Raw genomic sequence first — 16,170 nt, 5'->3', positions numbered from 1 at the left:
AGATCTGTGTGGTCGCCTCTGTTGGTTCATGTCTCTTCCTCCTGCATCAGAACACAGCCTGCTGATTGGTCCGAACAGTTAAGCACTGGTGGTTTTAGGGTAGTGGATGTGTTAGAGTCATCTCAGAGGAAAAGCTGTTAGGACTTCTTTGGACTTAGGAGGTGGTGGGGTTCACATCCTTTGGAGCCAGGTCTCTTAAAGCAAATCACTAAGATGCTCCTGTCTCTGCTCATCCCTCTTCTACCTTTGGAATGGCTGAATGTCTCTGGCACCTTCTGCCTGCAGGGGTGGCAGCAAGGACAGGTGTGTGTGTGTGTGTGTGTGTGTGTGTGTGTGTGTGTGTGTATGTATGGATGGATGTATGTATGTGTGTATGTGTGAAGGGATCCTGGCCTGGAGCTTTTCCACTTTCTCCATGGTTCCAAACCTCTTCCACTGAGGTTTGGAACCATGATGAACATGGCTGAGAGAGCAAGAGTCACTTCCTGCCCTTTAGAATCCCCAGAGACAAGGGCTGTGATGAGGGTGGGGAGTGACTTTCACAGAAAGGCCTGAACTGAGCAGGGGAGGGTGTGTGGTGTGACAGAGTAGCATTCCCATGGAGGGAGCGGCACATGCAGGTGTCAGGAGAGGGGGAGAGGAAGAAGAGAGAGGGCAAACAGGCCGGGCTGGAACTTAGGTGTCAGCCAGGTGGGCAGGGGAGGCTGCAGGGCTGTGGGAAGGTTCTGAACCATGGAAGCCTATGGACTTTTTTTTTTTAATGCAAACTGCACGAGGCTTTATTGTTGTTTAATGAGCTAACCCCATGTTAGCTCAGGTCTTTCATCCACCCGCCATGGTGGATGGCTAGGAAATACAGCTCGAAGTGTCTGCATAGAGATCTTAAAGGGCAGCGTAAGGGGAGTGTCTAGGGGTACGCACAGGCTCAGGATTGGTGTGCCTCCAGGCTTGGAGGATTTGCCCTGTGTTGATTGTCAACTGGTTGTTATGGCCCATAGGCCCTCCCAGGGTGGTTGCTATGCTCTGCGCATCATTGCTGTGAGCTTGTCCGTAAAGCACACCCAGAGCCGTAAAGCATAGCACCACCAGTTAACTTCTGATTGGTTCCTTGCCACGAGGCAGGCATTTGACTTCCTAGTTACTAAGACTAGGTCAGACAAATACATGTTCAGCCTATGGACTTCTTAAGAATGCCAGAAGTCTCTGACTGGACTGCAAGGCTTCAGAAGTGAGAGTAGGGCACGTGGGTTATGACAGGCTTCTCTAGGTATGCCTGGGCAGAGATGAAAGGCCATGGCTAGACCACTTACCTAGACACAATAGCTACTGTTCCTTCTCTGGGAACCTTAGGTATTCAGTCAGGTGGTGCCTTAGTTACTGTAAGAGCTCAGCACAGACCTGGCAGAGCAGAGAAACAACTCACTGAGTCCAGCACAGCCCTGCCCGCCACAGGCGTGAACGCTCTGGGCCTGCTCCTGATGCTTGGGGCCAGGCTGGCCTAGTTGACTGTGCTTCTGATGGCCATCCCTGAACTGCCCTGGACTATCCCTGGGCTGTTCTCAGCCACTCCTTGGCCCTGGTGTAGGACTGGGGGGAGAGCACAGAGATGATTCTTGGGGTCCCCTGGCAATCTGGGGTTGATGACACCAACAGTCTGGTCTGGGGCTCCTTGGTTAGTTCATAAACATGAGTCCAGAGCTGCTGAATTAGGCATGTGTTTGCTCCTCTAGGGTGGGAAAGCTGGCCTGCTGGGTGCTAGAGGCTTTATTCCCCCCTCAAAACCTGTGTGCTAGGGACAAGACTGGGATTTTAAAATCCACAATGGCTGGGAAGGGGCATCCTTTTTCTGTGGTGACTGTCATGTTCAGAGCCAGGCTCTGAAGGCAGGAGCCTGGGCATGACATGTGTCTGATGGGTGGTGGGGATGAGTTATGATGCTGTGAGCCCCAACTAGACAGACCCTATGTTGAGACTCATGTTTTCTGCCAAGTGCTTAGAAAGAAGGGTTGTGTTTGCCAGTTGCAAGTTGGGCATTAGATGCAAATGGCAAATTGTCATATCAGGGATACCATAGGTATCATCTGGGCCAAGACTGACCAATGGGGATTGGCTCCTTGACGCTATTCAAGCTTAGAGAAAGAATAATATCGATTGCTCATGTCTGCATGGGTGTGGGAATGGTCAGTGTTAGCTCAGGTCCCAAATATCAACCAGTCCTGCATTGAAATGTTACTGTACTAATCTCTAATAAAGACCTTTTTTGACATATTCCTATAGGAGTCACTTTGAGATTCTGAAACTTGGATTGTGTGACTCCTGGATGGTCCAGCTGTTTTCATTCTATACACTGTGACTCATGGGAGCCATGGCAGACAGTGTCTATGACCAGAAGGACATAGCTAGAATCACAGAAGAATGTGTGGAGTCATGCTGAGATATCAGAGTGAGGCCTGCACTCAAAGCCAGGCTGATCTGGTTTGGTCTCAGCGCTGAAGTGCTGGAACCTCAGCCCTGCTCTGGCTCTGTGTGATGCTTTGGGTTTCACAGCTTTAAGTTGTTTCTGTCCCTTTTGGAGGAGTGTCAGAAACTGATGGCAGGAAGGACCCTGATGAGTGAGCAATGTGCCTAACACCATGGGCTGGCTGGGACAATGTACACAGAGGTCCAATAGATCAAATTTCTGCCTTGGCATGACTTACAGATGACCAACCAGCTGTAGACAGCATTCCCTGGCTTGAGGTCAGTGCCTCCTCACCCCAGCCTTGGCAGAGAACCCAGTCAGCTGCAGATCCAGGGTGCAGGTTGGGGTCAGGGAGCACCTCTCTTGGTCTTCTCGAGCTAATGAAAGGTGACCCAGCAGGAACACTGAGACTTAGTCACCTCTTCCCTTAGCCTGGTAGGTGGAATATAGTAAAAAGTAGGAATAGAGGTGATAGGGAGATCGGACAAAGCAATATTAGGGGTGCCCTTGTCTTAGTTAGGTTTCTATTACTATGAAGAGATACTAACCACAGCAACTCTTATAAAGGAGAACATTTCATTGGGGTGGCTTACAGTTTCAGAGGTTCAGTCCATTATCATCATTGGACATGCACACATGGCAGTGTGCAGACAGACAAGGTGCCACAGAAGGAGCTGAGAGTTCTACGTCTTTGATCTGCAGGCAACAGGAAGTGAATTGAAATGCTGGACATGGCTCGAATGTATATGAGACCTTAAAGCTCACTCCCACAGTGACACACTTCTTCCAACACGGCCATACCGACTCCAACAAAGCCATCTCCTAATAGTGCCACTCCCTATATGGGGGTGAATTACATTCAAACTACCATGGCCCTTGCCCTAAGATTAATGATGGGGAGGACAAGAGAAGTTGAAAGAACCAGGAGAGAGGTCATTTTTGGACTTGGGCGTGAGAGTTCTTGTGGTGGCAGTGAGGTTGAAGCATCTGTTTGGAGGGTAGAACTGATGGGATTGCCTGGTTCTGGGAGAAGGGGACAGGAAAGCTGCACATGCCCCACTTTTCATGGTGAACATCTGAGTTCAGGATGGGCCATTTCTCAGACACTGAGACCTGGGAGATCGTCAGTCTGGGCTGTGGCCTGAGACGGAGAATATTTTTTTTGGGGGGGGTACATTAATTTTGAACTCTTTGAGTTTCTCAAATAGAGATATTAGGCAATTAGTTAGTTCTGGAGTTTCAGCTGATGGTTCACATTTGCGGTTGTTGGTGTAAAGAGAAAAGTTAGAGGCACAGATGGAGCCCAGAGAGATGACTCAGTAGTGGTCATAGCTCTTGTTGTTCTTGCAGAGGACTGAAGTTCAGTTCTCAGCATTCATGGCAGGTGGCCCACAACTACATGTAATTCCATCTCATGGGGATCCAGTACCCTCTTCAGAACTGCCCCCACAGGCCTCCTCCTCCTCCTCCTCCTCCTCTTCCTCCTCTTCCTCCTCTCTCTCTCTCTCTCTCTCTCTCTCTCTCAGGACACCCCTCCCCAGGCCTTCTCTCTCATACACATTCAGGCACAATCACATACACAAATAAAAATCTCTAAAGGCACAAGTGGCTTAGGTCTGGGGTGAAGATGAGCTTTCACAGGAGACCAAGAAGGAGAGGCCAGAGGTGAAGAGAAAACTTGATGTTCCAGGAGTTTAGCATACTATGGAAGACCTGAGACATTCTACAAGGATGCCAATAGTCCTTCCTTCCTCTGAGGAATCTATGTTTCCACCAAACATAGGAGAACCCAAGCTCCAGGTTCCTGTCTGAGTTGGCTCTGAGTTCTGAGTCCATATGTTAGCTTCGAGTCAGGACATCTGTTGCTCTGCAGGGCTTGGAATTCCTGGGTTGGGGTGAGGTAGAATTGACTGAGAAAGGTGGGATGGCCACCCTCTTTCCTCTACTAGAGGGATTGCTATGGGAATTCCCAGAGAAATCAGTGGGGAGAGTGGAGTTTCAATGGTTATATGAAACCATTGGAACTGATGGCACCATGGGTTTACTCATTCACTCATCCATCCATGATTCTCCAGGTACTTTGGACCAATCCTTGAGCAGGTGCTGTAGACCTGGATGCAATGGACCTGGTCCCCATCCTTGAGAAGCTCTTAGGTGGATAGAAACATATGAGAGGGACAGGAGGATGTGCCCATCAGTGAGGATGATTGTACCAAGTGCCCAGGCTGGGCAAGGGAGAGAATGGATTAGCTGTGCCCAAGGGATCGGGATTGGTTTCCATGTGGAGGAGGCAGAAGGAAGTAGATGAACTTGGTGGGAAGGAAGATGACCTGCCAGGCCGAGGAAAGGCACAGGCAATGTGATGCAGCATAGCTTGGTGCCTGAGAAGCCATAAGTGGCTCTCCACGTGTGATGCAGGCAGCAGTAAGGGGAGAATTAAAGTTGCATGCGGCCCTGATTCCAGGCTAAAATTTTGGGCTTCCCCCTGAGGATGTGAGGGCCATTGAGGACTTTGAAGAGGGAAAAAATATAAACCAAAACAAAAATATCTTAATGCTGCTTGGCGGTATCTGGGTGGCAGGGCCACAGAGAAGGCGACTAGCTGAGGCCTGGAGGAAAACCAGGAAGAGGGACAGAGGGCACTGGCTCCACCTCCCGTGTAGTGCAAAGGTTCTGTGCTTCACATCAAGGGTTGGGACTCTTTGGTCACTATGGGACAGGACCAGGTTTATTGGCCAGTGGGGGTGTGTTTCAGGTGGACACGCACATTCACGCAGCGGCCTGCATGAATCAGAAACACTTGCTGCGCTTTATCAAGCACACGTACCAGACAGAGCCTGACAGAACTGTGGCCGAGAAGCTAGGTCGGAAGATCACCCTAAGGCAGGTGTTCGACAGCCTGCACATGGACCCCTACGACCTCACCGTGGACTCGCTAGATGTCCATGCGGTAAGTGTCCATCTCTACCAGGGAGTACTCTGTCCACAGAAGCCACCATACTGTGCTTGAACAGTTGGTGGCTGGGGAATCATCTTTCTCTGCTTGTAGTGGAGGCTGTGGGAGGAATCTGGTGTTATTGAATAATTGGGGCTGAGAAAAAACATGGATCAAAGGAAGACTATGCGGTATGAAGTCAGATGGTTCCAAGGTCTAATCCCACTTAGGAGTCATGTGTCCTTAGGTGACTCGTTTAAGCTTTTTTTTCCTTGTCTATGAAATGATGATTGTGGGGCTGGGGAGCCAGCAGTTAAGAGCACTTATTTCTCTTGCAGAAGACAGGTTCAATTCTCAGAACCCAGTCAGTAGCTCACTGGTGCCTGTAACTACAGTTCCAGGAACCCTGGCGCCCTCTTCTGGCTGTTATAGGCACTACATGCACTTGGAACACAACCAGCCAAACAAACCTGAAGTAAAAAAATCAATACATTAAAAAAAAAAAAAAAAAAAAAAAGATTTATAAAGTGATGGCTATCATGCACCTTGTTAATTTTCAAAGTTGTGAATGATGGTGTAGTTGCTGTGGAAACAGCATAGTGGTTCTTTAAAATTCCGAATTCCACAGTTGACTCCTATTCATACACTTGAAGGCATTGAAAACTGGGACATCAATAGATACTTGCAAACTGGTATTCACAGCAGCGTTACCTTCAATAGTCAAAATGAAGAAAGTGACACAGTATTCAAAGACAAGTAACCCAAACATAACAAATACACACAGTAAATACTGTTCAGACCTAAAAAGTCACAGTAAAAACTTTATTCTTTTTTTTTCTAATTCCATTTTTTGGTGGTATATGCTTTTGCACATGTGTGTGGAGGCCTTAGGTGGATGCTGGGGTTCATCCTGGATTGCTCTCCCACCTTATTCATTGAAGCAGGGTCTCTCGATCAAACTTAGAGCTCACTGTTATGGCTAGTCTTAGTCAGCATCTCTGTGGATCCCCTCTTTCCGCCTTCTGAGACTGGAATCACAGGCAGGGCAACTACCCCTATCTGGTATTGCTGTGGGTTTCTGGGGATCTGAACTGTGGTCCATAGCCTGAAGTAAGCACATTATCTGCTCAGTCATCTTCCCTGAGCTTTGATTGTTGAGTGGTCTTGGGCCCTCTGCTCTGTATGCCACTGTGTTCTTCAGACCTCCACCACTGTCCTGTGCACAGAGCACTATGACTGACTGAGAGGACATGGTCCTGGCATTCAGGACTTCCAAGGTTCCATGCAGGAAATTATGTAGAGCTGGGCACTCTGGAAGATGAGGCAAGAGGATTGCAAGTGTGAAGCTACCTTGCACTATATAGTGAGATTCTATCTAAAAGGAAGGGAGGGAAGACAGAGGGAGGAAGGGAGATAGAAAGATGGAGATGGGGGGTGACAACATTTTCCAGTGTGGCTATCTTGTAATGGTCTCGAGAAACATATTTGGTAGCTACAGAGAAATGCTGGTGTCTCCTCCTCACAGGGTCGGCAGACATTTCACCGCTTTGACAAGTTCAACTCCAAGTACAACCCTGTGGGGGCTAGTGAGCTCCGGGACCTGTATCTGAAGACGGAGAACTTCCTGGGAGGAGAGTACTTTGCTCGGATGGTCAAGGTGAGTGAACCTGTCTCATCAGATCCCTGACATCAACTGCCTTCAAAAAGTAGGGGCATGTATGACCTCTGTCTCTTCCTCTCCCTGGAGGCCCTTCTACCAACCAGCACAGACCAGTGCTGGTCTTCTGCTCTCAGGCATGGTCACATGTATTGTGTGGGCCAATGGCAGGGAAGGGGGCAGAAGGGAAGAGCTCATAGCATCCTGGTGCCACCCCTGTCTGTTTGCAGCCTGAACTCGGCTGCTAGCAGGCTGGCTCCAGGAGACATGGCTGCTGCCCAGCCTGGTTCTACAGCCAGGCCTGTTTCTACAGCATGCCGGTGTCAAACCCTGGCCTCCCTCCCAGGAGAAGCCTCGGCTGGGGAGTGGGTGCTTACATGGCAACACCAGGAATTTAGATCAGCCTTCCCACCTATGAGCAGGTAGCTAAAGGATCCCAGGGCCCTCCTGGGGATTGGGGTCTCCCATGTGGCTGGGGGTCTCCTGGGCTAACTCAGTTCTTCTTGATACCAGGAGGTGGCCCGGGAGCTGGAGGACAGCAAGTACCAGTACTCAGAACCACGGCTCTCCATCTATGGCCGAAGTCCCCAGGAGTGGTCCAGCCTGGCCCGCTGGTTCATTCAGCACAAGGTCTACTCACCCAACATGCGATGGATCATCCAGGTGCCCCGGATTTAGTAAGTATCAGGCCTTTGTCTGCCCTGGGTTTTCTGGGGACCACAGCCTGTCCTACATGGCTCCTGTGCTATTGAGGCATGGGCAGGGCTGCTGGTGCTTGGCTCTCAGCACATGTCACTCTTGCTTTTGAAGAATATACGGCAAGGCCTTGGTGGGGGACTACCATCCTACCTTCTTATTATTATTGAAGATTTGGGTGAGCCTGGTGCACGACATGACTGGCAGTGTCCTACATTGCTGACATTTCCCTGACTGTCACTCAGAGTGCCTTTCTCGTCTCCAGCTGGGCTGGGCATGGGGTTTAGAGCAGCCAAGTGGCAGAGTCTGTTCACCCAGCCTGAATCCCACCACTGGCTTGATGGGCACTGGAAGACGGAGTTTGTACAACACTCACCGCTCTGGGTGTTTGCTCTGCTGAGAAAGTGACTGGGGCCCACCTGAGAGATTAAGTCCTAACAGCAAGCCTTTGATTTCCCCAGTGACATATTTAGGTCAAAGAAACTACTGCCAAACTTTGGGAAGATGCTGGAGAACATCTTCCTGCCCCTTTTCAAGGCTACCATCAACCCCCAAGACCACCGGGAGCTTCACCTCTTCCTTAAATATGTAAGTATTGGGGCCTCTGGTGAGCTCAGTGTTGGCAGAGGAGGGCACAGCTGCTCCACAGGGGACGCGGTCAGGCTTCCTCCTGCCGTCCATTGCTTCTCTCCCCAGCTCCTGAACCCCAGGCCTGGGCTGCCAGCTCCCAGAAGCTGTTTAAAGAAGGATTGGAGGGGAAGCTGCTTCCCAGGGTAGTGGTTGCTGGTGAAGGCTGTCCGTCCCCAGCAGAGAGGGGCAGCCATGGGCAAGAGTCACCAGCTCTGAGCCTGGAGGCTGGTGTACCTGATAAAAAGGATTTCCTAGGTCCTTCCCAGGGCACCAGAGATGCCTCTGGGGCCACTGCTGTGCCCGACTAGGGCCTCTGGGTCTGTTGTTAGGCATCCTGGTGTCTCATGGTCATACATGACATACCCAAAGGAATCATCTATCTATAGCTTCGAATCCAGTCCTGACATAGAGACTTACTAGTTTTGAATGCTCAACCTAGCTTAGCTCTTTTAACTTAAATTAACCTGTTTCTCTTTATCCACTTTTGCCTCTTGGCATATTACCATTCTTACTTCTGTATATCTGACTTTCACTGCTTCTCTGTGTCTGCCTGGATTCTAGCCCAGTTGTGTCCCTCTTTTTCTCCACTCTTCTCTTCTTCTTTTTCTCCTCTTGAGCCTAGATTTCTCCTCTGATTCTTTCTGCCTGGCAGCCCTTCCTCTCCTTTCTCTGCCTAGCTATTGGGCTATTCAGCTCTTTATTAGACCAATCAGGTGCGTCAGGCAAAGTGAAACAGATGCAACATATCTTTACATAATTAAACACACATCCTTACATTGTTGAACAGCATCGTTTATGCAGCATAAACAAAAGTAATACACCTTTAAAGTAATATTCTGCAGCATAACGAGTGTAGCACCTTTTTGCCAGTTAAAATAGCATTCTACAACAAGCCCTGGAGCCTATGTGGGCCCAGCCTGGTCATCCTACTTGTACAGCTTCCTAAATCACAATAAAATGAGGCTTCCCCACACAAAGACACCTGAGGACTAACTAGCTGGTGAGCTGGAAGGCCAGGAGGACTTGATGGATGTTAGTAGGCACATAGCATATCAAGTAGGTCCCCTCCCACCTCAGCCTGTCACTGCTGCTGTTGGCTGTGGCTGCCATTCCCTGCAGCACTGGCCTCTTTGGCATGGCAAAGGGAAAATTTGGCAGTTCCAACTCACCTTCATCTGGCCCAGCCTCGGTTTCCTCATTTTCTCCACAGACACACAGGGCCTGGGCGTTCTCCAGGCTGGCCTACTGGACCCACTGGGAAGCCCTAAAGGACAGACTGAGGTGCTGTGCCCCATCTCTATGCCCTTGAGGGATAAGGCTGCAGAGGCCCAGGGTCCCCAACAGAAGTGAGAGCACCTAAGCCCTGCCTGGAGCTGAGCTCAGTCCTGGAAGATCCTACCCTGGCTCAGTGTCAGCATCCTTACTTCCCACACAGGTGACAGGGTTTGACAGCGTGGATGATGAGTCCAAGCACAGCGACCACATGTTCTCCGACAAGAGTCCCAGTCCAGACCTCTGGACCAGCGAGCAGAACCCACCTTACAGTTACTACCTGTACTACATGTATGCCAATATCATGGTGCTGAACAACCTTCGCAGGTGGGTGAGGTGGCCCTGGAATGAACCCGTCCGTGTTCCACATGCATGTGATCCTTGGGTCTGTGTTCACTTCTGCCAACTCGCACACCCAAATGGATACTTAAATTTATCATTACTGCTTACACGTGGGCATATGCATGAGAAGGGTCATGATGATATAGATATGTGTCATATGTACATATTCACCAGCACATACCTCCATGTGGACTTGTAGATCCCTGAGACAGGAGAGACCTAGGACATGCCGATACATATGTATGCTTTATTTACTGCTATGAAGCAATCTGCACACATAGATTTGTGCTTTGGAAAAATGTAACTACCATGTGATGGGCGCAGTCCAGGCACAGGAGAGATGCGGAGTGAAGCAGATTCAATCTACATAAATCTTAGAGAGATCTCCCGTGCAAAGGCTCCACAAACTGGAGGAAGCACATGCTGGCAAGGGCCAGACACCTGGTTCACAGAACACAGTCACATTCGCTTCTTTACAAATCTAGTATTCCGTACACTGTCTTTCGGGGACATGGCTTCTTGCTGGCCAATCCAAGTTTGTGGCGTGGCGGTTCAGAATGGGGTTGAGAGAAGGGCCTGGGACCAGGGTGGAGGTGGTCCTGAGCTGAGCTCTTGGAGATGGGCTTTCCAGGTCTGGCTTTGTCACTGAGCTTCTCAGTGTCTTTCAATACACGTCACCCACTGGGCCTTTGCTCATTTCTATGGCAGAGTTTGGACTTGGTTTCTCATGGTGGATGGAGGTCGCAGTCCTAGAAAGCAGGGAAGGGCCAGGGTCTCTCTCTATAGCTAGTGTCCTCTGCCCTGAAAGTCATGTCTCTTGGCTCTATGTTAAGGAGGGACTGCTTCTATGGTGCACTGGGTTAGCTCTGCTGACCATGTCATGGGTAGTTCTCCCCTGGAGTGGGTCCTGGGCTGGGGGTGTGGGAAGGGTAAACCAGGGTCACATCCTAATCTAGAGCCTCCCTTCCACAGGGAACGTGGCCTGAGCACATTCCTATTCCGGCCTCACTGTGGGGAGGCAGGCTCCATCACCCACCTAGTGTCGGCCTTCCTGACTGCAGACAACATTTCCCATGGGCTGCTCCTTAAGAAGGTATGTGGGTCACTCCCAGGCCATGCTGTGTGTGCTGGGTTCCCATCCCCCACTCCGAGTGTTGGTCAGTGGTGCTGGAGGCCATGGATCCTGGAAGGCTGAGCTACTTGTAGTCTTTTTGGGTTCACTGACAATTTTATTTAATTTTTTTCATATATTTTGATCATATTCTTTCCCTTCCAACTCCTCCCTACTTCCCTTCACAACTTCATGCTCTCATTTCCTATCTCTAAACAAAAACAAATAGCCGGAACAACACACAAAAACAACTGGGTTTAGCCTGGTCTTGGTAGCTGCACGCCTTTAGTCCCAGCACTCAAGAGGCAGAGGCAGAGGCAGAGGCAGAGAGGCAGAGGCGCAGAGAGGCAGAGAGAGGCAGAGAGAGAGAGGCAGAGAGAGAGAGGCAGAGAGAGGCAGAGAGGCAGAGGCAGAGGCAGAGGCAGATGGATTTCTGTGAGTTTGAGGCCAGCCTGGTCTATATAGTGAGTTTCTGGACAGCCAGGTGTGTTACACAGAGAAACCCTCTCTTGAAAACAAAAACAAAAACAAAAACAAAAACAAAATGACAAAAAACAAAACAATTGGGTTCACTTTTAGTCATAAAATAAACAAACACATGATTTAGACTTTTTTTTTTTTTTAAATCAAATGGCTAAAAAAAAAAAAGTGATTAAAAGCAGGGTGTTGGTGGCGCATGCCTTTAATCCCAGCACTTGGGAGGCAGGGGCAGGTGGATCTCTGTGAGTTCGAGGCCAGCCTGGTCTCCAGAGTGAGTGCCAGGATAGGCTCCAAAGCTACACAGAGAAACACTGTCTCAAAAAACTAAAATAAGGGCCGGAGAGATGGCTCAGCAGTTAAGAGCACTGACTGATCTTCCAGAGGTCCTGAGTTCAATTCCCGGCAACCACATGGTGGCTCACAACCATCTTGAATGAGATCTGGTGCCCTCTGCTGCCGTGCAGGCCGAAGACTGTATACATACTAAATAAAATCTTAAAAAAAAAAAAAATAGAAACTTAAAAAAAAAAAGCAAATGGAAACCTCCTACTTACTTTACAGAGACAGTACTACCAGTTGTTTAGTATTTCCGGCCCCTTTTTCTTTCTTTTTAAAAGACTAATTTTAAAAAATTATGTTTATGCATGTATGTCTGTGTGTGGGTCTGTACAGGAGCCTTCGGAGGCTGTTGCATCCCTTGGAGCTGGAATTACAGGTTATTGTGAACTATCCCCAACTGAACTCAAGTCCTCTACAAGGACACTACATGCTCTTAAACGCTGAACCTTTGTCCCCAGCCACATCCATCCACAGCATAATTTTAACATAATGTTAAACGAAGAATTGTGATTCCTCCTAACAACAATCTTTGTTCTGTGCTGCAACATTCCTAGGCCTTTGGACAAAGCTTCCACCATTGACTCAGATCATCCCCAGTCTGGGCCCAGTGGCCATCTAGCTTTTGCATTGTGTAGAGGATGTCACTGTGAATCAATTCCAAATATCCCCTTGCTCTGATCCTGACATCCTCTCTCTGGCCACACTTGTAAGGGATAAGAGCTACATCAGACGATAGCACAAAGCCTGCTTCTTCCCTTTCCTTCAGGTTAGGTCCCCGAGGGCTGGAGTATGTACAGCTCTCTGGTAGTCATTTCCTCACTGCTGTGTCCAAATACCTAACTGTTGTAGCTTTATATAGCAGCAGAAAGACACCAAGCAACAGAGCTTGGGTGGAGGGTTTTTTTTTTTTTTTTTTTTTTTTGGAGGAAAGTGAATGGGAAAAGTGGGGAGGGAAGAGGGGGCCAACCTCTAAGAACAAGAGCAACAGAAGAGAAGAGAGAGGCAGAGAGGGAGAGACAGAGACAGAGACAGACAGAGAGACAGATGGGGGGTGGGCAGGGCCCTTTTAAAAGGGAATGTAGTGACTGTGCACAGGTGTTACTATTAGTGGCTGTGGCTGAGGGAATATCCTGTCAGAATCCCAAGGACAGATGCCTGAATACTAGCACTAATAAGAAGCATCTTAAAAGGGGAGGGCCTTATTTTGGCTCACACTTTGAAGGATACAGCCCATCATGGCAGGAATGCAGTGATACCCGGGTTGCAGTGCATCTGTAGTCAGGAAGTAGAAAATGGGTAGGAAGTGGGTCCTAGCTATTATAAAAACTTCAAGGCCCAAAACCAGTGATCCACTTCCTCCACTGAGGCTCTATTTTCTAAAGGTTTCACAACCTTCTAAAACACTGCCACCAGCTTGAGACCCAGCACTCAAACACACAAGCCTATGGGGGACATTTTATATCCAAACCATTCAAAGTCTGAACTTGAACGCTTCTCACACACATGGGGTTTTTTCTGGCCTGCCTACCTCAGGGGGCCTGTGGGGAGTGTAGGATGTGGCCTCCCATCCAGAGCTAGTCCCTACAATGTGGAGCCAAGAGTGGGAGCTTCAAACAGTGGGCAAGAGACCCTGCACGTCACAGAGCAATGAGAGGGATGCAGGCAGCAGAGGAAGGTGGGTCTGGGCATGCCAGCTTTCTTGGACTTGGAGGGGTCTCCAACACTGCCCAACCTCTAGTTTCCATTGGTTTTCATTGACAATACTTCTCCCACACCACCCCCTCAGGCACATGTCACATGAGTGTTTGCTGGGTCTTTTGCAGAGTCCTGTATTGCAGTATCTCTACTACCTGGCTCAGATCCCTATTGCCATGTCTCCTCTCAGCAACAACAGCCTGTTTCTGGAATATTCCAAGAATCCGCTTCGGGAATTCCTACACAAGGGACTGCATGTCTCTCTCTCTACTGATGACCCCATGCAGTTCCACTACACCAAGGTGAGGATGTTGGAGGGAGGAGTGGGTGCAGCGGTGTCCCAGCAGGCATCAGCCCTGGCCTGCTCCCCAAACCCTGCGACTGTGAAGATGTGAGCCCATAGCCCAATTTTGTTTTGGGGGCAGTGTGGCTTGGTGAAGACAAGGGTTGAGCCTGTGGTGAGGCGAGTCTTTGCCTTTCTCTCCATTCCACCTTTTTTTTTTTTTTTTTTTTTTTTTTAATGTATCTCGGTGATCTTGGTAGACTTATTAGAACTCTATGTATTGTATTCCTTTTTATTTGTGAAGTAGGCATAAAATCATTTCTTTCTTAAGCTAATGGAGTCTCATTGGTAGCCTAATAGCCTAACATACCAGGCGTTCAAAAATTGAGGCAATTTTTTAAAAAGTTAATAGTATTTGCCCCTTTTCAGGGGAGAGAAGGTTTCACTGTATAGCCACGACTGGCTAGAACTTAGAACTTGGTATGTAGACGAGGCTGGCCTTGAAATCACAGAGATCTTCCTGCCTCTGTCTATGCCTCTAGAGCACTGTGATTAAAGGCATGTGCCACCATACCTGGCTTTGTTAATAGTATTTTTATGGTTATGCTTTGGGTCTTTGGGAGGAGAGAAGAGAAAGATGATGTTATGAACAGGAAGTAGCCACAAGTGTTCCCACAACATTCTACTGGTGTTGACAAGATCAGGCACTGACTAGCTAAAAATAGAAGCTGCAGTGTCCTGGGCAGGGCCTCTGTAGGCTTGCAGCACCCGGACCTTTGACACCCAGAATGGAAGCCCTCAAAGAGCTTCCTCCCCTCTTTGTTGTGTCTGTTGCTCTTTATGGTGTGAGAAACTAGGGATGCTTTCAAAAATATTTACAAACTCATTTAAAATCCACAATGTAATACTCTGCTTTCTCTTCTGAGTGTAAAAATCTTTCACCTTTAAAAAATAGTAATGTATCAGTTTGATGCCTGTAATCCCAGTACTAGGGGGCTGAGGCAATGGGACCTAGAGTTGGGGGCTGGCCTGGGCTACAGATGAAACCCTGCATCAAAACAAAACAAAAACAACCAAGAAATTAAAAACAATGATGATGACAACAACAACAAAATACACACACACACACACACACACACACACACACACACACACACACACACACCCTTCACCCATCCCAAAATAGTAATGGAATCATTAAGCATTGTATAAATAGCAAAAAATGTTATGAAAATATTTCCCAAAACAACAATCCCAAGAGGAGTGGCGTTGTTCTGCAGTTTGCTTTAATGTCTCACTTAATAGAAGACAGCTGGGTTCCCATCTCTGCCTCTGCATTCAATTTCTTGAAAAGTATGCTAAAGCAACCCTGTCTCACAACAGCTACATAGTTGGCAAATGGAATTGGCAAAAGGTCTCTGAGTCCCAGAGGTCTTTGTAACAACAGTTTAAGCCCCTCAGCTGGAGGCCATGGGGAGGTAAAGAAAGGACTGGTGATGGATGGCAGATAGTTCTCAGCCAGAAGATAAATCAGGGCTGTGACTAAGCCCAGCCCCTTAGGGATTGCATCATCTCCCCACGTGGAGGGAGTCTTTCTTGTTCTTATTTAATGTTACAGTTTACTCATTTTGACTTTTATTTATGAACATTTTTATGAAAATAGAGTTCAATAAAAAGCAACGCTAGCCAGGTGTAGTAGCACATGCCTTTAATCCTTTGGGCGGGGGTGGGGTGGGGTGGAGGGGTGGGGTTGGGGGGGCGTCCCACTCAGGAGGCAGAGGCAGGTGGATCTCTGTGACTTTAAAGTCAGCCTGGTCTACAAAGAAAGTTCCAGGACAGCCAGGATTGCTACACATAGAAGCCCTGTCTGGAAAAACAAAACAAAACAAAAAAAACAAAAAGCAAAGCTAAGAGCAGGCACTGAAAGTGTGCCTGACGGGGGCTGGAGAAGTGGTTCAGCAATTAACCAGCACTGGCTGGTCTTCTAGAGGACCAGGGTTCAATTCCCAGTACCCACATTGCAACTCAAGTCTAACTCCTGTTCTAGGGGATAATCCATCACCCTCATACAGACATACACATAGGCAAAACACCAATGCACCTAAAATAAAAATAATTATTAAAAATGTGCCTGACTACAGGGTGCTGAACTTTTGAGGCAGGAGGTTGGCCTTGTGTAAGTTCCAGTTGAAGGGCCAACAGGTCAAATCAATCTAGACCTTGATTACAGCAACTCAGCTCCAGCTCAATATATGAGGCCCTGGAACAA

The 16,170-nt window shown here is 48.4% G+C and overlaps 1 protein-coding gene across 4 annotated transcripts in view; it reads left to right on the top strand.

The window, feature by feature from the left end:
* The window catches only part of Ampd3 (adenosine monophosphate deaminase 3), a 44,842-nt gene that overhangs the window by 24,675 nt on the left and 3,997 nt on the right, over window positions 1-16,170 (top strand). For all 4 annotated transcript variants that reach the window (XM_035442291.1, XM_027410081.2, XM_027410080.2 and 1 more), the window contains 7 exons: window positions 5,217-5,411; window positions 6,922-7,053; window positions 7,567-7,730; window positions 8,211-8,337; window positions 9,815-9,978; window positions 10,966-11,086; window positions 13,747-13,920. In XM_035442291.1, coding sequence (XP_035298182.1) covers window positions 5,217-5,411; window positions 6,922-7,053; window positions 7,567-7,730; window positions 8,211-8,337; window positions 9,815-9,978; window positions 10,966-11,086; window positions 13,747-13,920 — 1,077 coding nt within the window. The remainder of the gene's footprint in view (window positions 1-5,216; window positions 5,412-6,921; window positions 7,054-7,566; window positions 7,731-8,210; window positions 8,338-9,814; window positions 9,979-10,965; window positions 11,087-13,746; window positions 13,921-16,170) is intronic.

The sequence above is a fragment of the Cricetulus griseus genome, chromosome 3 (genome assembly GCF_003668045.3).
Source record: "Cricetulus griseus strain 17A/GY chromosome 3, alternate assembly CriGri-PICRH-1.0, whole genome shotgun sequence".
Classification (NCBI taxonomy): domain Eukaryota; kingdom Metazoa; phylum Chordata; class Mammalia; order Rodentia; family Cricetidae; genus Cricetulus; species Cricetulus griseus.
This window is presented reverse-complemented; position numbering and strand designations above follow the sequence as displayed.